The sequence below is a fragment of the Acomys russatus genome, chromosome 16 (genome assembly GCF_903995435.1).
Source record: "Acomys russatus chromosome 16, mAcoRus1.1, whole genome shotgun sequence".
Taxonomy (NCBI): Eukaryota; Metazoa; Chordata; class Mammalia; order Rodentia; family Muridae; genus Acomys; species Acomys russatus.
In genome coordinates, this window is record NC_067152.1 from 11,812,435 (window position 1) to 11,834,585 (window position 22,151).

Here is a 22,151-nt window from a genome sequence, read left to right on the forward strand (position 1 = left end):
AGAGTGGAGCAGACAATAAGACCCTAAGCTTGATGGGGGCACCCCTCCCCCAACCTCTCTGTAGGATCAAAGCTGCATGGGTAGGCTGTGTGATCCCAGGCCAGAGAGGGGAGTTAGCCAGATTCTAACCAGGGAGGAAGCCCCTTTGCTTGGATTGTTCTGAGGGAACTATTCCTCTTCAGAGGTTCAAAGGCTGGTGTCCCGGTCAGGGGACAGTGAGGATAATTTGGCAACGGATAGGGAAGTAGCTGGACCAGAAAAATGGGGCTTCCTGTTGATGGGGGAGTCCAGGTGTACTGCCTGATTCCTTGTCCATCTCCCCAGCCCCATCCCAGATTCCTTACTTCCCATAGACGCCCAGACTCCTTGTGAGACAGATGCAGCTCTGCTTGCCTGGCAGCGAGGCCAGATCCATTTCTCCGGATATGGAAGGCAGTTTACTCAAGGAATCTTTGTTTTTTTGTTTTTGTTTGTTTGTTTGTTTTGCTTTTTTGCTGGTTTTTTTTTTTTTTTTTTTTTTTTTTTGAGACAGGGTCTCTCGGTGTTGGCCTTGGCTGTCCTGGACTCACTCTGTAGACCAGGCTGGCCTCAAACTCACAGGGATCCGCCTGTCTCTGCCTCCAGTGTGCTGGGATTAAAGGCCAGCAAGGAATCATTTCTTTGTTGAGGACTCTTCCTGAATGGTGGGAGAACAAGAATGTACGCATTTGGACCCTTGGTTTTTCTCTCCCCGATTGTCATCTACTAGGTCAGATCTCAACAGCACCCGGCCACCTATGAGACCGTGGGGTTTCCTAGTAAGCCACTTTACAGACCGATATTCTATTGTGTCTCCACCCTTCCATCCTCCCCCAGCCCGGTGTCACTCTTCACTTTCCCCGCTCCCCTTAACTCCACACCCTTCCCAGCTTCCCTTCTCTTCACTCCACCCCATCTCCTTGGCTCAGCGCAAGGACCAGCAGTGACAGCACTTTTAGGGAGCTTGAGTCAAGGATGGAAGACGGGTCTTGGTTTTCTTAGAATTGAGTTTGGATGTAGCTAAGTTGAAGAGAAATAAGGGGCCGCGGAGGGGGGGGGTAGGGGAGGAGGAGGAAGAATAAAGAAAATAAGAATCACCTCCAGTACTGAAAAAGAAAACACAAAACAAAACCAAGTTTGGATGAGATTTGAGAATCTGCTACCGCTATCTGACGTAGCCTCTCCCCCGGCGGGCACCTCTTGAACAAACCCTCCTGATTCTCGGTCTCCCCGAGTCCGTTTACATCCACCCTGTCCCAAATCAAGTTCATTCCAAGGAGGCACTAGGAGACCCTATAGAGTGGTTGGTGGTAACATGACGGGAAGACGCCCTGTGGGTCAGGTACCTGAGGATAGCCCATCTCCGCTCCCGAATCAGCGACCAAAGTAGGGTGGGGGCGGGGGAGGGGGAGACTCCACTTCTAAACCCTTAAGATGTTGGGTGGGTGAGAGGTCTTTTCACCAGGGTAGCAGGGTAGGCGGGAAAGTAACTCTTTCAGACCTGAGACTGGACGAGGTGAGAGGAGGCTCCGCCAGGAGGAGGAGCCACCTCCTACATCCTGCTGTCGGGGCACCCTCCCGTCGTGGCTCGGCTATAAAGAAAGCTTCTACCGTGGTGATCACGACGCGCCTCCGGTAGCTTCCTTGGTGCCTGATCCCGGTCTTGGGCAGCGGCTTTCCCATCAAGCACCATGCGGCTGTTTATTGCTCTGCTGGCGCTGGCGTGCGCAGCCAGCTCTTCCGCAGGTACCCTCGGGTGACCCTCCGCACCCCCAGACCCGCTCCCCTTGTCAGCGCGCACCGGCTGAGCATGGTTCGTGCAGGGAACGGTGAAGGTGCAGCGGATCTGGCTGTGCGTGAGCGTGTGCGCCTACACGTGTCCGCAGGCGGCTGCGGGGGAGCTTGTGCTAGCATGTGCGTGGGAGTAGGGTGTTCATGTGGCGGACAAGCCGGTGATCTGTGGTGGGGATGCTTCTCCGACCTTCCCGGATCCACACTCCTTTTCGTACCTTGGTTCTCTTGGGTCTGCCCGTGGATGGCGAGTGGCAGTCTGTCCTGTAGGGACTCTTGAACGGGTAACTGTTGCCCGCCCAGAACAAGTGCAGCTGGTTGGATGTATTGGGGTCCTGGTGTTCCTCTCTCCCAACCTGGGGTCTTGGCTTCTGAGCTTCAAGCTTCTTTCTCCACTGCCCCCAGCGCTGGATTGGTAGCCTGGCGGGGGGCATCCTGAGACCCAAGTCTCCGGACAAGCCGGTCTTTCCGGACAAGGTGATTTTCGTTTAAAGATTAATGGTGAGAACGAGCTCTTAATTATTCTTCTAGGTGGGAGGTAGCGGGAGAGGCGTGTTAATATTTGATAAGAAAGCTAAAGGCGATTCTAGCGGCTGGCACCATCTCCGCTACCCCATGGCTCTTTACGAAAACCTCATCTCTTTCCAGTCCAAGGGGCCAAACCTCCCCTCCAGAGTTAGGCGCTCTGCCCTTGGAATGGAAGGGGGCAGGGGGCGACTGAGGGAGATCTCAGCCGCAGAACCGCAAAGAGAACATTTCCGGTTGCTGGAGGGGCTTAGCTTGGTGGCGGTAAGGCATCTTGCACGAACTGCCAAGCTCCTTCCGAGAGGTGGGAAAAGAGCAACTACTACAATGAATGTTAAGGCGGGGGGTTGGGGAGGGGGCGGGGGGGGGGCAGGTAGGGTTGGACATTTGAAACGACTTAGTAGAAAGGAAAATGTTTTTTAAATGAACGACTACCTTCTAGCTGTTCACCTTGAGTAAGCCGGATAACGTGTCCTGTTGTTTACAAAGCACGTTTAGTAATTCTGCTCCTGGGATATCCTGTGTTAAGGATAAAGGGTATGAGCGCTTAGGCAGTGCCCTTGGGCTCTGGACAGAAACACTCTATAAGACGGGTTGGTCATGAGGCTCAGCCAGTGACCTGGAGCACTGTAGGCAGGAATCCATCTCAGCTGACCTCTTCACACGAAGTGTTCCTGTTTTACTGCAAGGACCACCTTTCTCCACTCGTCGTCCTGCTGGGATTGCAATGTGTCCAGACTGCACGTGAAAATATCCTCAGAGCATTTACTCGCACAGAGAGAAAAATCCCACTCCTAGGGAGTCCCAGACCCCTAGCCGGGAAGTGCGGAGACTTTGCCCAGGACACACGGGGTTCTGCTGAGCCGGTTGCAGGAGTCTTCCTCTTTCCCACAGAGTGAGGGTGGGGTGAGCAAGGTCCATTTAAATTCAGTCCTCTCTAAAAGGCTTGTAACGAAGGACAGTGGCTGGGTGGGGGACAGTGTTTTGTCTCTAACCCCATCTTGGTCGGGGACCAGGTAGGGCACAGAGTTGGAAACCTTTCTCCTTTATCGTGGGTGTGACCAGAGGAGGAAGGCTCGCTAGTCTCTAAAACGGTTGCTGCCCCTTGGAAGCAAATGTGGGAGCCTGAGCTGACCAGTACCCTGCCACCTGACTGTAAGCTGCAGACCTGACCCCTGGCCTCTGCCTCATCAGCATTATGTTTTTCTGGCCACCTCCTCCTGAAGAGAGGGTAGTTACAAGAGTGTTCAGCCAAGCAGGTCAAAAGTCTCTATGATTAAGACAGTGGATCAGAGGTCACACTACAAACCACGGAGCTGGGGCCAGAGCCAGGGAAGAGAAGATTCCCGAGAAATGCCCAGATGGGCTCCCCCTGGGGCGTGCCTCAGGGCCCTGCCCTTCTGAAGCTGGCCTTCCCCTGGAGTGCCCCTGGAGTGCTGGTTCTACTTCCCGGTTCTCTGAGGGCCAGTGACCCAGGAAGACCATAACCGCCCATCTCCTCGCCGTGGCTGGCCAGTCCTTCACCTGGCCTGAGAGTTTGAGGTGGTGACTCTGTTTCCAGAGCGCCCTGAGTCTCAGACAAAGGAATGTTTTTTTCACAGAGATTAAGCAATAGGCAAAAAAGAGGCAGAGCAGGCAAGGAAGGCTAGGGAACAGACTCCAGCTTCAGAGGTAGACTGCTCACTTAAATGAGCAGTCTGCCTTCTGCAGAAAGGACACCTGCGTACCTTACCCATACCTTGTCAGCTCCCAGAGGGAAAACCAGCCCAGGGAAGACTCTGACTCTCTCAACAGGGCCATGCTGGCCGCACATCAGCTGTTTGTTTGTTTTGTTTTCAAGACAGTTTCTCTGTGTAGCCTTGGCTGTCCTGGACTCCCTTTGTAGACCAGGCTGGCCTCGAACTCACCTGCCTCTGCCTCCCGAGTGCTGGGATTACAGGCGTGTGCCACCTGGCCCGACCTACCTGTGGACTCTGATCTAGAGCTAAGGAAATGAGAAAATCCAAAGTGGCCTAGGGAAGCCAGTTTCCTGGAGGGCTCACTCTTCTAGCCTAGGACTTTGCCCCTCCTGGCTACCGAAAGCATGACTTTTATGCTTCCCTCCTCACCCCGTCCCCATTTTAGGGCCTGCTCCCCTGCCCAGACTCAAGTGGAGTTGGAGCTTGGGGCTGCAGAGCTCAGGCAAGAAGACAGAGGCTCGTAGCACATTGTCACACACCTATAATCCCAGTCTGAGTGCAAAGAAAACAAGGGCTGGGCCTGTATCTCAGTGGTAGAGCACTTGCCTGGCGTGTGCTAGGCCCTGGGTTTGGTTCCCAGCACTGGAAGAAAAAGAAGAAACAAAAACCCAGAAAACAGGCTGGAGAGATGGCTTAGCCATTAAAGGCTAGGCTTACAACCATAAACCAAAACCCACAAAGTTCTTCAGCCGGGCGTGGTGGCACACGCCTGTAATCCCAGCACTCGGGAGGCAGAGGCAGACGGATCGTTGTGAGTTCGAGCTCAGCCTGGTCTACAAAGAGAGTCCAGGACAGCCAGGGCTACACAGAGAAACCCTGTCTTGAAAAAACAAAAAAACAAAACACAAAGCTGCCAGAAGGGAGCGGCTGATGACTCAGTGTGAGAACTCAGAGTGGAGTCCAGTACAGCATTTTTCTTAGAAATGTCCTCATCCGTGAATTCTTTCCAACACACTCCATGTTTTTTCCTTTCCTCCTTTGGCCATCTGCTCACTGACAGGAGGCCAGGGAGGAGGGGAAGCATCACTTGTGAACTTACTGAGTATAGGCTGCCTGGAGGAGTCCATACCAGCTTTCATTTAATCCTCCCCACTGTCTCGTGGGCGGCCACATTAGCTCCATTTCACAGACAAGAAAACCAAAGAGAGTAAAGGACTGTCCTTAAACGCAGAGCTCCTAGGTGGCTCTGACAGAATTCTAGTTTTGGATGAGTGTTTCTTTCACCCTGTTGGTGAAGAAGCATGCTTCTCTCTCTCTCTCTCTCTCTCTCTCTCTCTCTCTCTCTCTCTGTTTCTGTCTCTGTCTCTTTTTTCTCCCAGACCTTATTTTTAGAGCCGACTTCATTCTATAGAAGAAGTGGAGCAGAATGCCTGAGTGTGCTGTGCACTTGCCTGGGTCCCCTCATCAGTAGCTTGCACTGCTATGGCATGAGGCCTGTGGCAGGGTCCCCTCGTCCGAAGGCCATTCAAGGGGGGGTTCCCATCCTTCGTGACCTGGATCAGCACCCCCTTCCCACCCCGCAAGGCAGCCTGGCTGGAAGGCTAGAACCCACCCCATTGTTCCAGAAAGGAGTGTGGTGCTAATCCTTCACTCTCAGCCGAGACTCCTCTTAGGTTACAGACACGGTGCAGGAGGGAGGAGAGGAGCTGAGCAGCCTTAGAGAGAGACCCTGAAGATCAGCACCCTAAGCGTCACATGAGCAGTCTGGGTTGCTGATGTCTTTATGATTATTTTCGTTTGTTTTGTTGATTCTTTTTTTCTTTTGGTTTTTCCTGAGACAAGGGTTCTCTGTGTAGATCTGGCTATCCTGAAACTCTCTCTTCAGACCAAGCTGGCCTCCAACTCAAGAGATTCTCTTTCCTGCCTCTGCCTCCTGAGTGCTGGGATTAAAGGCATGCGCCACCACGCCCGGCACAAGAGAAAGCTTTAACATCAGAGTGTCTCCCAGGCTCTGGTCCACAGGACTGTATGAAGGGTTCACACGTATGCACCCAGGGTTTACGTTCTTCCTCTCTCTGTTCCAGAATCACACTGGTGCTATGAGATTCAAGCCAAGGAGCCCAACAGCATCTGCCAGGGTGAGTACTGATGGTCACTCCTTGCACACATTTCCTGCACAGGGAATAAGAGACACTGAATGTCACTGGGAGCTAAGTTAGCAGCACAATTGGTTTTTTCCCCCCATCACAATGGAGGTTTGGGTGTGGTCAAGCCCTTTGAGGTAGAAGTGGGAGATGTCTCTTGATTGTTGAAGGTATCCAGGGCCCTTGCCATGATAGCCAAGAAGCATTTTACCACTGAGCCATGCCCCTATTGCTCCTTGGCACTGTTCCCTTTCGTTTGTTTATTACGTATACAGTACTCTGCCTGCATGTACACCTGCAGGCCAGAAGAGGGCATCAGATCACATTATAGATGATTATGAACCACCATGTGGGTGCTCGGAATTGAATTCAGGATCTCTGCTGCTCTTAACCTCTGAGCCATCTCTCCAGCTCCCCTTGGCATTTTTGTTTTGTTTTTTGAGATGTAGCCTTGGCTGGCCTTGAACTCACAGCGATCCGCCTGCCTCTGCCTCTCGAGTGCTGGGATTAAAGGAGTGCGCCACCTCCTGGCCTCTTGGCACTTTTTCTAATGCTGACTATTTCTCTGTAGCCTGCTGTGTTGAGGGACGGCCCCCTTTTTTTTGCCCCTACCTAGCTGAATGTTAGAGTTGCGGCCTGTCTTCCCCTCTCCTACTCCTTAGATAATGGCGTGTCAGGTCCAGGTTCCTTCCATAACAACTCCTCCAGGGAGTCCTGCTCCACAGTTTCCAAAGCTGAAAAGCAATCTCCCTCTCAGCAACCTTCAAATTTGCCACCATTCCCTGGAAGTTGGCATCTAGGTCCCCGTTGAGAAAGTCAGAGCTCAGCAGTATGAGGTTACGCCAACCGACCTCTTGGCATCCATGGCAAACCTGCTTCTCCCCCCACTCCTCTCTCCAACCACCCCCCCCCCAACCCTCAGCCACATCAGAGACCCACCAGCCCACCTACGTCAGCAATGTTGGAGGGGGAAGAGGAAGGGCAGGGCAGAACTCTGGGACTCATGACTTGCTGTGGGACTTCACAGCATTCTAAGACCTTGATTCACATCGATGGGTCAATAGGCCCGTGACTCTCAGACCTTTCTTCTCTGCTCAGGGCCTGACCTGTGGCCTGGAAGCTGTCAGAACAAGAACTACCAGTCTCCCATCGACATTGATACCGATGAGGCGGAGGTGGACATCAACCTGAAGCCCTTCACCTTCACTGGCTATGACCAAAAGAAGACATGGTTGGTTCTGAACGATAAACACTCAGGTGGGTCTTGTATGGGCTGAGTGGAATCCCCAGGCAGGGCTCACTGTACAGGGGGTGGTGAGTCGCTCAGGCCTGGAGGTGGGAAGAGGAGCCACCAGGGAAGCTTCTAGAAAGGAGGCTACACTAGCTAGTTGTGTTTTTAGTTACTTCATCAGAGCAGAGCTGGTGAAGGGAGGGAATGTTCCCTGAAGGAGGGACCGACCTTTGCAAAAGCACAGAGGCGTGAAACTGCTTGGGCTGTTTGGGGGAACAGCGGGTGTGAGCAGCTGTGTGTGGGTGGAGACCATAGAGGGATGCTGGGAGGAGCTTGACCAAGGCCCAGAGCAGGTTACCAGGGCTAAGGGGTTTGGACATTATCTTGGGAACACCAGGGCACCATGGAGGGAGTCAAAGGGCGGGCAGGCAGGCCCAGGACAGGACTACATTTGGGCATGGGTATAGGAAAGGGTGAGGTGAACAGGGAGGAGGAGTGTAGGCTACATTCTCCCACCCCATACCTCAGGACCTAGGCATCAGACAGAGAAGGTGGGAGCTGGGATGGGGCCCAGGGGAGGCCAGTGTGAGAGCTCTACCCACTCTGGTGTCCCCCAGTGAAGATACTCCTGAGTGATGGCATCTACATTGCGGGAGGGGACCTGCCTGCACGGTACAAGGCTGAACAGCTGCACCTACACTGGTCACAGGAGGAGAACATGGGCTCAGAGCATAGCATTGATGGGCAACACTTTGCTATGGAGGTGAGGAGCCTTGGGAACTGCTGTCTCATTGGGTTCTGGGTAGGTACCCACCTAGGGCAGGAAGGGAAGTCCAGCTCCCCCTACCCCCCCGCCACCAACTCCTTCATCCACACCCCCTCCCTAGATGCACATCGTACACAGGAAGGAGACGTCTAGCGCTGATGCAGAGAACTCTGAGGACAAGATAGCAGTGCTAGCATTCATGGTTGAGGTAGGACTCCCATCCTCTCAATCCTAGAGGTTGCCTGTCCTCCTCCAAAAAGAGCTGCTTGTCCCCAGCAGCTCCCCAGAACCCCTCTCATATTCCCTTCCCTCCCATTCCAGGTGGGGAACCAGGTGAACGAGGGCTTCCAGCCCCTGGTGGAGGCCCTGTCCAGTATCTCCAAACCCAGTGAGTCAGGAGGAGGGAGGGACAGCAGGGCAGAGGGTGCAGCTGGGGCAGGCAGCTGCTTTTTTTTTTTTTTTTTTTTTTTCTTGTTTTTTCAAGACAGGGTTTCACTGTTAGAGCCTTGGCTGTCCTGGACTCACTTTGTAGACCAGGCCGGCCTCGAACTCACAGTGACCCACCTGCCTCTGCCTCCAGAGTGCTGGGATTATAGGTGTGTGCCACCACACCTGGCGGCGCAGGCAGCCGCTTTAAAGAGAGCCTTAGGTAAGGGACTTTGTTCCCTACCCCAGACACAAACACCACGATGGAGGAGAGCAGCCTGTGGGACATGCTTCCCAAGAAGGAGAAATTGGTCCACTACTTCCGTTACCTGGGCTCACTGACCACACCCGAATGTGATGAGACCGTCATCTGGACTGTGTTCCAGGACCCCATTAAACTCCACAAAGACCAGGTACCCAGGCTCAGGCCAAGGTGCAGTCTCCTGTATGGAGCCCAGCTCCTTAAAGCCCTGTCTGCTTGCTTCACAGGTCCCTGGGGTGGGGAGGTGAGAATCGTTGAGTCAGTCTTTGGGTTTCCACTGGGGCAGACAGACAAGAAGGGGAGCTCTGTGTGCCACTTTCCTGAGTGGAGGGCCCAGTGAGAAGTCATGGAAAGAGTACTCAGAATGGGCTTCCAGAGAAGGGAGCAAGAGTTGGCTGGTTAGTTGGGGAACCAGTGTATTCCAGGGAGAGTTCAAATTGGAGGAAGTCAACACTCAAGTTGACAATAGCCTCTGGAGAGACAGCAGGAAACCCAGAGGACCAAAATCTCTTAGGTTCGTAGCCGTGGTTCTCAAGGTGACCAACATCTTCACCAGAGAGAATTTTCTAGAAACGCCTATTCTTAGGCTCGCTCGAGATCCATTGAATCAAGTATTCTGGGGCCAAGGGCCAGGCATCCTTCAGTGGGTGTTAAAGGATACTCACCTTCAAGAACCACGGTTACCATAGCAACAGAGACAAAAACAAGCCTAAAAAGCTATCAGAGGAAAGGGAAAGACAGTGGCACTCAGCTCCCCACAGCACCACACTCTTGGGAGTCGTTCTGTGCTCCTCTCTTCCGTTCTGAGGCGAGGTGCTTGGGCTGCCTGAGGTCACGCAGCAAGGAGCATGGCTCCGTCTGCTGAGCCCGGTCTCTTTCACAGTTCCTGGAATTCTCCAAGGAGCTGTATTATGACCAAGAACAGAAGCTGAACATGAAGGACAACGTGAGGCCCCTGCAGCAGCTAGGAGACCGCCAGGTGTTCAAGTCCCGTGCTCCAGGACAGCTGCCGTCTTTGCCCCTGATGGCTCTCGTGGTCCCTACACTCACCTGCCTGGTGGTCAGCTTCCTCCAGTGATGGTCCTCTTCTGGATATGTGACCTCTGACCTCAGCCTTTATGTCTCTCCTAAAGGATATGGTTCTTTCCTTGGACCTTCCATGTTGGATGTCAGGGACTATTAAAATAGGAGTAGCTGGCTGTGGTGGTGCGCACCTTTAACCCTAGCCCTTGGTGGGGGCAGAGAGACATGTGGACCTCAGACCTCTACCCCGTCCCCCCAAATTAAACAAAATAAAATAATGGATATATTTTTGGAGAAACTCTTTGCAAGTCTTTTTTTTTTTTTTTTTTTTTTTTGAAACGCTGCAATTACTCTGTTCCCTTCACCTCATTCCTGACAGGGGAGAGACCCTAAGGTCTGGAGATTTCTCCCAAATAGGTATGATCCTGTCTGTGTATGTGAATGCCCTATCAATACACACACAACCTCAGAAAGATGTTAAAGGCACCTTGGAACACCAACAGGAAAAAAAAAAAATCTGAGGCTGGATGAAGACAACACATTGGAGTCAGAGTGGAGCTGACCTGAGGTGCTGGGTGCCCACCCCTCCGGTGGAGCATGGACCTATGTGTAGTGGGCGGGCACTCACTCATTTGCTCAAGTATCCCTTGAGCTTGCCAGAAAACTGGCAAGGTGACAGGAGCAAAACGGGGAGCGGGGGGGGGGGGACGGACACGAGGGGTTCTCAGCCCAGTGTGTAGACAAAAGACTTACACTGACCAGAAATCAAAAGGCAGTTATAGGAGACATAGAAACCAGGAAGGGCAGGTGCAGGAGTGAGGGTCGGGGTGAGGGGCATCTACCGGGGTGGGGTGGGGGGCATCTGCATGAGAAGCAACAGGCAGGGAGAAGGAGGGAAGGAGGGAGGAGCGAAGAGAGCCGCAACCAGAGGGGTATCCACCTGTGGGATTGTGCCCGGGCCAGGGTGTATCTCTTCTGTGGCACAGGGCTGCAGAGGTAAGGACTGGGCAGAGCCAGGTTCCCAGGCTCATCATGTCCAGCCAGGAAGAGAGTCAAGCTTCCTCCTTCAATGTGGATTTTTCCCCAAGGGGGGACAGAGGGACATCATGGTGTGTGTGTGTGTGTGTGTGTGTGTGTGTGTGTGTGTGTGTGTGTGCAAAAGGAAAAATGATACCATCCATGGCAGTGTTGGAATTCTGAGCAACAACAGTGCTGATGATGTCACAGGCCTTGAACCAATAGGAGAGCCAGAGCCAGGTTGCTCAGGCTTGGGCGGAGGACAGTTGTGTGTCCCCATAGGAAGGTGCAAACCACTAGGACATGTGAGGCCCGGAAGGCCCTGCTGCTGGTAACTTGGGGAGGGTTTCTGGCTATCAGCTAAGCCTGGGGTCAGATGAATGGTCAGGCTTCCCTCCCACAACTACCCTCTTTTCTCCCTTTTCTATTTGTGACCAATAATAAGTACTTTCTTGCTTCACCAATGACCATGCAGCTGGCATGGTGGTGGTGGTATTGTGTAGGTAACAGCAGGCAGCCCATGTCAGGAGCGGGTGTGTGGTCCAAGCACTGTTCTTCCTTAGTTCCCAGAAAGCCTGCAGGGGACCTCAGCTGCCTCCTCACCAGGCTCTGGGCTCTGAGGTCAGTACAGTCATTCCTGCTCTGGAAAACTTTCCTCCTTCTCCACCTCCTTTCTCTCCCTCCCCCTCCCTCCCTCCCCGTCCCCCTTCCCTTGCGCCCCTGTCCTCCACTTCAGTGAATAGTGCAGCAGCCGAACCAGGAAGTTCTAGCTCTCTGCAAGTGACCAGAGCAGGTCTGGCTTTAGGCATGGGGACTGTCTGCTGCCTGGCTGGCCCCATTATAAACCTACCTGAGGAGTGGAGGTGAGAGTGGGGTGGCGCTCAGACAGGCCTCCTAGCAAAACTACTCAGTGGTGGGCAGCTTGCTCTCCTGGCCATGGCCCCACACAAGGAGGGTGAGGGGGCAAATCTTCCTGTCAGTGTGTGCGAGTGAAGAACTTCCTCTCCTGAGTGAACTCACTGCTTCTGTGCTGACCCACACCTGGAGACGGTAGCCTAAATGCCTCATACCCAGCCTGCCTGGCTCATAGGGCAGTTCTCTCCAGGGGCATGGGGCCTACCAGTGGCTCCTTTTTTACAGAGGTCTAGTCTGCCTGCCTCCCCAGCCTGCCTGCCTTTCTCTCTCACTTACCTCCCTAGGTGGTTGGTTGCATTGGGTGCGCACACTCATATACACACTCGCACATGTGTGCTTTGCGGCAGTTGCCAACCTGGGGAAACACAGAGCCCATAGACGGACTTCTGTGAGGGCCACTAGCTCTTTTCGGGAAGGCTCCCAGCACAGACTGTGAAGCACATTTATCGAACACTCACTATGTCCTGACTGTGGGCCTCTCTTACCAATTGTGAGTGAGGTCTTCTCCCATTGCACGGGTAAGGGAGCTGCAGTACAGCGGGGGGGGGGGGGGGGGGGGGGGGGCGGAGACCTGTCAGACACCCTGGGGTCACAGTCTGGGGTCACTCTGTACCTCCTTAAGTTCCCATAGTCAAAGTTCTTCATTAGAGCCATCCAGGAAGACAGGCCACTCTGAGGGACAGGGTGGGGTTGGCTGACTCCCTCTCCCACCCTATTTCCAGTGGCTGTGTCTGTCCCCAAGGGGCCACCTCTCCTTCCCTGTGTTTAGGTTTGGCCTCCTGGTAGGAGCTAAAAATACTCTCTCATGTGTTTAGATGATTCTTGGAGGATAAACTTCCCCATCTTGGCTCTCACCTTGCATACTCTCAGGCCCTGTTTCCTGTGGCTCTGATCTGACTGTGTGTGTGTGGGGGGGGGGGGGAAGGTAGGACTGGAGGGCCTGCAAGCCCCAGAGTCTCGGGGGTGGTGGAAGAGTCCCTTGTGACCATGGGCTGAGGAGGCAGCTAAGTCACCCGACATCAGGAGATGCCCTTAAGGACACTATCCTCGTGAACGGCGCTCCAGAAAGTGCGCCTGTAGGTGCCAAGCTTAAGATATGTGCACTGGGTGGGAAGAGGCACAGAGGCTCATGGCCCAACTGGCAGGGTTCCAGGCTTTCCCCCAGAGCCTTGAATTATCCATTCGCAGATGGGAGTGAGCTTGGCCCTCCTGTCTAACTGACCTTATCATCCCTGGGCTACGGCCGCTGACCCCTGGGAGGAAGGCCAAGCCTGTCTGGGGGGGGGGGGCATGGCTCCTGGACCTTCTGCTTTACACACGTCCCAACCGGCTTTGTTTGTTTATCTGAGTAGGGACAAAGACTGGACCTCCTGTGACGAAAGAGATGTTGGGGTGGGCACTAGGCAGGCCCTGGGAAGGGCTTCCTCTAAGGGAGAGCCAAAGGACAGATAAGTCTCAAGCTGGTTCCTTCTCTTGCTGCTGGCTTTGCAGGTTGTTTAGAGGCACAGCACACAGGAAGGGTTATTGAGTATATATTGGAACGGTCTACTTTCAACAAGATTTAATCTTCCAACAAACACTACTATAGCCTTCAGGCTAGAAACTGGGGAGCCAGGCAGCAGGAGGCCAGCTCAGACCTTTCCTCTAAGGTTCCTAACCATAGGCCAGGTACATTGAAGATGGTAGTGCGGGTACAGGGACAGGCCCGGAGGAGGTTGCTGCCACCCTGGAGCCTAGACACCAGAGACACATGGAGCTGTGGTGGAATCCTTTCTACTAATACTAGCCAAGTGAGCCGGGTGTGGTGGTGCATGCCTTTAATCCCAGCACTCAGGAGGCAGAGGCAGGCAGATGGCTGTGAGTTCGAGGCCAGCCTGGTCTACAAAGCGAATCCAGGACAGACAGGGCTACACAGAGAAACCCTGTCTAGAAAAAAAAAAAAGAACTACAATAACGACAACCAAACCCAAAAAACTAGCCAAGTGACTTTGGTAACTGAAGTCATCAAACCTCCATTTCCTCATCTATAAAAAGGTGACAAAGAAGCTGTGGAGAGAGTCAGGAACGTGCCTGTGTGCAAGCCCAAGAACTGGAGGTAGACCCTCGGCACCCATATCAAAAGCCAGGCTATGGCAGGTCTGGCTTGAAATCCCAGTGCCTGGGAGGCAGAAAGCCAGCCTCTCCTAATGGACATGCCCTCTAAAAGAAGGTGGTGGCTGCTGAGATGGCTTAGTTGGCAAGTGCTTGCAGAGTCTGAGCCCTCATAACCATATAAGAGGGCAAGTGCAGTGGTGCACGCCTGTAATCCCAGTGCCGGGGAGGTGGAGGCAGGCAGATCCCTGGATCTTGGTGGCCTTCCAGACTACCCTAGCTAGTGAGCTCCAGGTTCAGTGTGAAACCATGGAATTCACTCTGTAGACTAGGCTGGCCTTGAACTCAAAGAGACCTGCCTGCTTCCGCCTTCCAAGTGCTGGCATTAAAGATGTGTGCCACCATGCCAGGCTGTAAAACCCTGTCTCATAAAAAATAAGGTGGAGTGTGATTGAGGAAGACACCTTACATTGACCTCTCTGATCTACACACACACACACACCATAACACACACACATACATATTTAAAAAACAGAAAAGAGGATAATCAGTTGATCTCTGGATTCCCACATACCCATTCACTACATGAACCTGTGCACTCCCCCACATGCATACCCCTACACATGTAAGCACATGTACATACACACATGATTTTTTTTGGTCTGTTTTCTTCAGAGTAGTGAACCATTAAGCTAAATCCCCAAGTTCCTGTTTTATTTTTATTTTTTCTTTTCTTTTTTTTTTTCCTTATTTGTTTGTTTGTTGTTTTGTTTTGTTTTGTTTTTCAAGCAGGGTTTCTTTGTGTAGCCTTGACTGTCCTGGACTCACTTTGTAGGCCAGGCTGGCCTTGAACTCATAGCAATCCACCTGACCATGCCTCCTCAGTGCTGTGATTAAAGGCATGTGCCATCACGCCCAGTTTTCTTTCTTTCTTTCTTTCTTTCTTTCTTTTTTTTTTTTTTTGAGACAGGGTTTCTCTGTGTAGCCCTGGTTATCCTGGAACTTACTTTGTAGATCAGGCTGGCCTCAAACGCAGAGATCCTCCTGCCCCTGCCTACTATGGAGATTCTGACGGCATTTACCTTAGAAGTTGCTACAAAGATAAAACATAATGTCTGAGCAAGAGAGTGTGTTTAGTATTGATAGTTATTGCCATTGGTTTTTGTTTGTGTGTTTTACATATTTTAAAATTTATAATTAATTACCTTTATTTTATGTACATTCTGCCTGCTTGTGAAGGTGGCACATCCCCTGGAACTGGAGTCACAGACACTTGTGAGCTGCCATGTAGGTGCTGGGACTTGAACCCAGGTCCTTTGGAAGAGCATCCAGTGCTCTTAACCACTGCACCATCTCTCTAGTCCCCTATTAGCATTCTTCCTAGGGAGCGTGCTGAAGGGTAGGCAGGCCCTTCACCTGGGCTTCCAGGGAGCGGCAGGTGGGTGCTGGCTGGTACCTCTCTCTCCCATTCATGGGGGAAACATCCGGAGTCCTAGGGAAGATACTCTCCACTCAAGACAGGGACTCCCAGTTCCTACTTAGGCAAGTGCCCAACCTTAGCCTAGAGTTCACCCTGTGGATCAGGGTGGAGAAGGAACTCCGTGGAGGCCCAGGGAGTCAGGGATGGAGTTTGGCGGAGCCTACTTGTTGGGAGAGGAAAGTTTGCCCTCACTGGGCTGTACCTGCTTTCTCACTGTGGGGATTAGCCAAGCTGGGGCTACTTGCCACATTTCTGCCTTCCTGGAGAGCCACGCCCTCTCCATAGCCTCTTCTCCCTGGCCTTTCCACTGCCCGCCTCTCAGACTTTCAGTCCAAGGCCCGGGCCCATCTATGTAAACAAAGGAAGCCCTACTACCTTTGACTTCAGAGAAACAACTAGGAATTGTTTCAGTGTGTCTCTCACAGCGCACAGGAAATACATCAAAATGTTGTTTCTTGTTTACCTGAAATGTAACTTTAACTAAGGGCCTGCCTGGTGATTCTTTTTTTTTTTTTTTTTTTTAACGTGTATACATGTTTGTCTGTGTGAGTGGATGCCATCTATGTGTGGGAGGTCAGAAGAGAGTGTTGGGTACCTCGGAACTGGAGCTATGCGGGTTGTGAGCTGCTTGGCATGGGTGCTGGAACCCTGTGCTCTGTCTCTAGAAGAGCAGTTAAGTCCTCTTAACCATCAGGCCTTCTCTCCTGATGACGCCCCCTGGTGCCTGGGTGGCATCCTTTCTACACGCCAGGCTGTGATGTGAACACACAGCTTGAGTCACTTGATTTAACGCTGGCATCAAGCCCCTCCTCACCCTACCTAGGAAGGCAGCTAGGTGCTCCCTGGGAGTTCTATTACACCACAAGACGGTGGCTGTGACGATTTTTATAGTCATCTTTGTATTTTAGGTCTGGTGATCCTACCCCATTTCTACCTATCTCAGGGAAGCTGAGCTGTAGAGAAGAGGGTAAGAGACGGGTGGCGGGGGCGGGAAGGGGGTGAAAGGGGTTGGGGGATCCACCAACGGAGACTTCCCAGTGCTTCCTGTCCTTGCTTCTCCTGGCCACACCTTCAAAAGCAGACTGAGGGCAGCCTGGCCGGAGGGTTTTCTCTCCAGTGCAGTTCTAGTGGGAGACTCCCAGTAGGGAAGGCAGCTGGCTGTGTTGCACAGGGCACTGGCAGGCCCACCTGCCTGCCAATTTCTTCCTGCAGTTTCCCAATAACTGGGGAGAGGCCAGGATGAGGGGAATCTCTTTCTTTTTTTTTTTTTTTTTTTTTTTGGTTTTTCGAGACAGGGTTTCTCTGTGTAGCCTTGGCTATCCTGGACTCACTTTGTAGACCAGGCTGGCCTTGAACTCACAGCAATCCGCCTGCCTCTGCCTCCCGAGTGCTGGGATTAAAGGCGTGTCTCTTTCTTATCCTTCGGCCTTGTCCTGCCTGACCTCAGCCTGGCTGTGCCAGAGACTGCACAGCTCCTGTCTGGCAGCCCAGCTCCCATCATCACAGCTGCCCTCTTGTGTAAAAACTCCCAGGTAGTGCCTAGCTCCCCTTCTGGTAGGGTTAGGAAGGGTTTTTGATGCCAGAGAGGGGTTCATTTACAAACCAAAGAGAAACTCAGCTGTGCGTTCACATCACATCACAGCCTTGAGTGCAGGAAGGACCTGAGCGGCTCCTTTCACCTTGTAATCTTGATCTAGATTACTGCCTCTAGCTATCATTTTTTTATACACCCACTATCTTACACTGGGCCCTTTACAAGGTACTTTATACCTGTTATCTGACTGATTCTGACAGCAATCTTTAGAGGACAGAGACTTCTGGAACAGCCTACTCCCTCCCCCACCCCCCCGCAGGTGTTATGTCACACTTACCGCTTGTGGTGAGCCCTGTGATGTTCAGTCCTTGTGAGGAAGGATGGTTACAGCTGCCTTCAAATTTCAGGCTCTTCACCCAGGGGTGGCCAACGTCTGATGGATGTGTGGCTTGATTCCATAGGCCCACTGCATCCCTGGAACTCCCCACGGGGCAGTCAAGGTCATTGTTGGACCTATGTGTCTCTTTTTTTTTTCTTTTTTCTTTTTGGTTTTTCGAGACAGGGTTTCTCTGTGTGTCTTTGACTGTCCTGGATTCCCTTTGTAGACCAGGCTGGCCTCGAACTCACAGAGATCCATCCGACTGCCTCTGCCTCCCAAGTGCTGGGATTAAAGGTGTGCGCCACCACCGCCCAGCAGATCTATGTGCTCCTCTTTCTAGTTTCACTTTCTTCCCCTCCCTTCCACAGATGGGTCCAAGAGATGCTCCTTAATAAATGCTCTAGCATTATGGCCCAGCCGCCCCGGAACAACGCAAAACACACGGCTAGTTCTAAAACATACAGTGGCCCAGAAGAAAGTAGGGGACAGTCTAGTCACAATATCTTAGTATCTACTCATGCTGTGGTTGTAGTAGCAGGGGCTACGCGCCAGCCCAGGCTCAACATGAGCTCTGCTTTCTTCTGCTTTCTGATCTCTGTTTCCCCCCACCCCGAGGGAAGGATGACTCTCAGCCATTAGATAGAAGTGTCATTGCCCAAGTCAACACCAGCCGGACAGATCAGGGCAGGCAGAGCAGAGGTTTGTAGGATGAATGAGAAAACGACAGCGGGGGATGGGATTACCATCTTTCTGGGGCTGGGACCAAATATTTACCTGGTTCATTGGAAAATCCTGGGATAAGCCTGGCTCTCTAAGGCCTATTTATGGCGCCTTGCCTTCAATGGCAGACACAATGGACCTGGTCATACTGCCGTTTGAACACCTGTTTCCACACATGGGGCCTGGGCATAAGAGGCGTTTGATCTTCAGCGCCTCAGCTGTGTGTGCCCTCAGAGAATCTGCTCTGGGATCCTTGCGCCCCAGGGGGCTTTGGTTCCGTGTTCCTTGCTCCTTGGCTGGCTGCAGGGTCAAAGCAGAGTTGTGATGCAGCATAAACTGACCACCCTCTCCTTGAAGTGGGATGGGACGCACTTGCTTGAGACTGCTTCTGGCCTCCAGGGACCCTGTGGGTTTACATGTCACAAGTAGGGTCTGGGTCAAGTGTCAGAGCTGGAGAGGAAGAGAGGCCTGGAGTCCTCTTGTCTCTTGGTTTCACACTGGAGTTCTAAGACAAATGGGAGCAGCATACGGTGCTGGGGTTTGGGTAGGGCTTGAGTGTGTTCTGTAAGGGTTCATGTGTAGAAACTTAATCCCATTGTGAGGCAGTCAGAGGGCGGAAAATGAGTCTGGCTCTGTGTTTGGAAGTGAGGCTTTTGGACTTATGGACACTTGCTGTACTAGGCTGACAACCTGAGTTCAATACCTCCAACAGCACAAAAGGCTGGATGCAGTGGTGTGCATCTGTAGTCTCAGTACTCCTGTGGTGAGATCAGAAGGGGAGATAGAGCCGGGCGTGGTGGCGCACACCTTTAATCCCAGCACTTGGGAGGTAGTGGCAGGCGGACCTCCATGAGTTCGGGGCCAGCCTGGTCTACAAAAGTGCGTCCAGGATAGCCAGGACTGTTATACAGAGAAACCTTGTCTCGAAAAACCTTTAAAATAATAATAATAATAATAATAATAATAATAATAATAATAATAATAATAATAATAATAATAAAGAAGGGGAGACAGAATAGTACTCTATGCAGCAGCAGGCACACCAAGAGAGACCCTGCCTCAACAAGAAAGAAGGTGAGAACTGACCCTGAAAGTTGTCCCCTCACCTCTAAGCTTCCGCTGTGGTGTGTATTCCCTCCTTTGCCTACTAAGTAAGTTAATTAATTAAGAAGTAGGGCGTTGGGGCGACTGGAAAGATAGTTCAGTTAGTAAAGGGATAGCCACGTGATCAGTAGGATCTGAGTTCAATCCCCAGAACCCATGTAAGAATGCCAGCTATGCCAGGTGTGGTGGCACATGCCTTTAATCCCAGCACTTGGGAGGCAGAGGCAGGCAGCCTCTGTGAGTTCGAGGCCACCCTGGTCTACAAAGCAAGTCCAAGACAGCCAGGACTGTTAAACAGAGAAACCCTGTCTCAAAAAACAAAACAAAACAAAACCAACAACAAAAAAAGAGCGCCAGTTGTGGTGATGTGTTTGTGTAATCCCACTGCTGGGAGGCAGAGACAGGAGGATCCCGGGGAGCTCGCTAGCCAGCCATTCTAGCCTATCGCTGAGCTCTGGGCCAGTGAGAGACCCTGTATGGTTTTGTTGTTGTTGTTTCTCGGGCAATATGTACAACCTACTTTTTATTTCCATGGAATGGAATCAAACACCGACTGAGACTACAGAGTATACACTAGAAATCAGCAAACGCTGGTAACAGAGTAGGAAAAAGACAAAGAAATGAAGCCTAAAGGCAGGAAACCCTTCACTGGGATCTGCTGACCACAGCCAGAGCCAGGGCTGGATCACACAATGGCGACAAGTTCTGGGACAGGAGGAAGAGAAGGAGGGCGGGGAGGATGTACTGGGCTGTGGGTTTAGTACCAGGTAAGTCGCTCTTGGTATTTACATAAAAATAGTTGGCTCTATTTTTTAGAAATACACACAGAAAGAAATGAAGATTTGATCATTACTTTATGAATCTGTCGCTTTACAATATCGACATCATCAGAAATAGGGGCATTTCATTCAGATTCAAATTTCAGTAGCAGGAAATAAATATCAAAACATCATCACTGGCCCTTAATACAAAACCTCTACCCCACCTAAAACTGCCCCCCTGCCCCACCCACAAATAGCCACCCCGACCACTCCTGAGAGGTCGGTTCACTGCTGCCATCTCCTATACATACCAGTGTCATGTGGCCTTCTGTAAGGCTGGCTCTGCAGGCTTAAACAACTGAAGAGTGAAGCATGCCAAGGATCCTGAAAATCTGTCCCCGCTTTCCTTTTATACCACAAACTTCTTCAAGAATATGGTCTTTCAAGCCGGGCGTGGTGGCGCACGCCTTTAATCCCAGCACTCGGGAGGCAGAGGCAGGCGGATCACTGTGAGTTCGAGGGCCAGCCTGGTCTACAAAGGGAGTCCAGGATGGCCAAGGCTACACAGAGAAACCCTGTCTCGAAAACCAAAAAAAAAAAAAAAAAAAAAAAAAAAAAAAAAAAAAAGAATATGGTCTTTCAACAGGAGTGATAGCTTTTCCAAGAAAATAATCCTTACAAAGGAGAGGGGGTCACTTCTGATTACTCCAATCAGGTCATCTTGTCAAAGCACAGCAGTTCAGAGATTCACAAAGTCCACCAAACACAGGTGACAGGGGACTGGGAGGAGAGCCTAGCAGGGCAGGCATTCTCCAGGCACATGCTCTGAGGGCTGGAGGAGCTGGTGGGGTGGGCAGGACACCATGTACTCAGAGGTCTGGCTGGCCGTCTGTCCTCCACAGAAGAGCTGCCAAGTTAGGGTGTTTTGGTTTAAAATTTCTGGTGGGGACAGGAACCCCTGAAGGGAATACATTTAAAAATAGTGGACACAGAGAAGGGGATGAGAGCTGTTGTCCAAGAGCGTCTATGCGAAAATAACAATTAATAAAAAGAAAAGGAAGCCGGGCGTGGTGGCGCACGCCTTTAATCCCAGCACTCGGGAGGCAGAGGCAGGCGGATCGCTGTGAGTTCGAGGCCAGCCTGGTCTACAAAGCGAGTCCAGGACAGCCAAGGCTACATAGAGAAACCCTGTCTCGAAAAACCAAAAAAAAAAAAAAAAAAAAAAAAAAAAAAAAAATTTCCAGCACTTGGGAGGCAGAGGCAGGCGGATCACTGTGAGTTCGAGGCCAGCCTGGTCTACAAAGCGAGTTCAGGACAGCCAAAACTATCACAGAGAAACCTTGTCTCGAAAAACAAACAAACAAACAAACAAACAAACAAAAAAAAAAACAAAAAAGAAAGAAAAGGAAAATAAAGAGTCTTTTCAATGGTTTCAAGGGTTCTAACGATGAACTGAAAGGAGGATGAGACAGTGGAGACGACAGTTTTTATTTCTGGCCTGCCTGCCCCGCATGGCTTAGCTGGCCTCCATCCGGAGTTTCTTCCTGTTCTGGGGCTCTTCAGGCTCGGATTCTGAGCTGGAGTCTGAACCCCCAACGAAGGCAGAGATGGTGCCGCCCTTGGCGTTGGTGTAGAGGCTGTTGTCTGAGGAGGGGTAGTTGGTCTGCAGTTGGGCACTTGACCTTGCCTTCTCCAGTGCACGGACTTGTTGCTCTAGAAGAGCATTCTGCCGCTTGAGGTCATCAATGTCTTGCTGGTGCGTATGGTTTTTCCTTCGCATATACTGGATATACTCTGTTGCTTTGTCTAGGATTTGGGCCCGGGATGCCTTCTCTCCTTGGAGTGATGGGACTGAGTCCCGCAAACTGTGAAAGCTGTCTTTGATGTGGTCCCTACGTTTTCGTTCCAGTGCATTATGATGAGCCCGTTTGTCGGCTTTGCTCTCCACCTCGATGTCATCGTTATCGCTCATTTCCTACGGCCCAGGGAGCGGCCACTGCAGCGGCGACTGGGAGGGGAGGGGTGGAGGGAAGGGGTGGAGGGAAGGGGTAAGTCACCACCAACAACAAGCCGAGTGCCCCCGCGCACACACACACTCACTCGCTCGTACCCTCACTCACTCACTCACTCACACACACACAACACGGGCGACAACCACCTCACTGCAGCACCCGCCTTTTTGTTTTTCAAGACAGGGTTTCTCTGTGTAGCCTTGGCTGTTCCGGACTCACTTTGTAGAGCAGACTGGCCTTGAACTCACAGTAATCCACCTGCCTCTGCTAGGA

The 22,151-nt window shown here is 51.9% G+C and overlaps 2 protein-coding genes across 2 annotated transcripts; one reads left to right on the forward strand and one right to left on the reverse strand.

Moving 5' to 3' along the window:
• Positions 1-1,553: 1,553 nt before the first annotated feature.
• Positions 1,554-10,157, forward strand: Ca4 (carbonic anhydrase 4). Its single transcript, XM_051158186.1, has 8 exons — positions 1,554-1,764; positions 6,098-6,151; positions 7,256-7,414; positions 8,006-8,151; positions 8,276-8,362; positions 8,476-8,542; positions 8,830-8,993; positions 9,726-10,157. Exons 1-8 carry the CDS (start codon positions 1,710-1,712, stop codon positions 9,918-9,920), a joined length of 927 nt encoding a protein of 308 aa, XP_051014143.1. The 5' UTR covers positions 1,554-1,709; the 3' UTR covers positions 9,921-10,157.
• Positions 10,158-21,327: 11,170 nt separating this feature from the next.
• On the reverse strand, positions 21,328-21,883 carry LOC127199819 (protein max-like). The gene has a single exon (XM_051157808.1). It carries the CDS (start codon positions 21,836-21,838, stop codon positions 21,383-21,385), a length of 456 nt encoding a protein of 151 aa, XP_051013765.1. The 5' UTR covers positions 21,839-21,883; the 3' UTR covers positions 21,328-21,382.
• Positions 21,884-22,151: the final 268 nt, after the last annotated feature.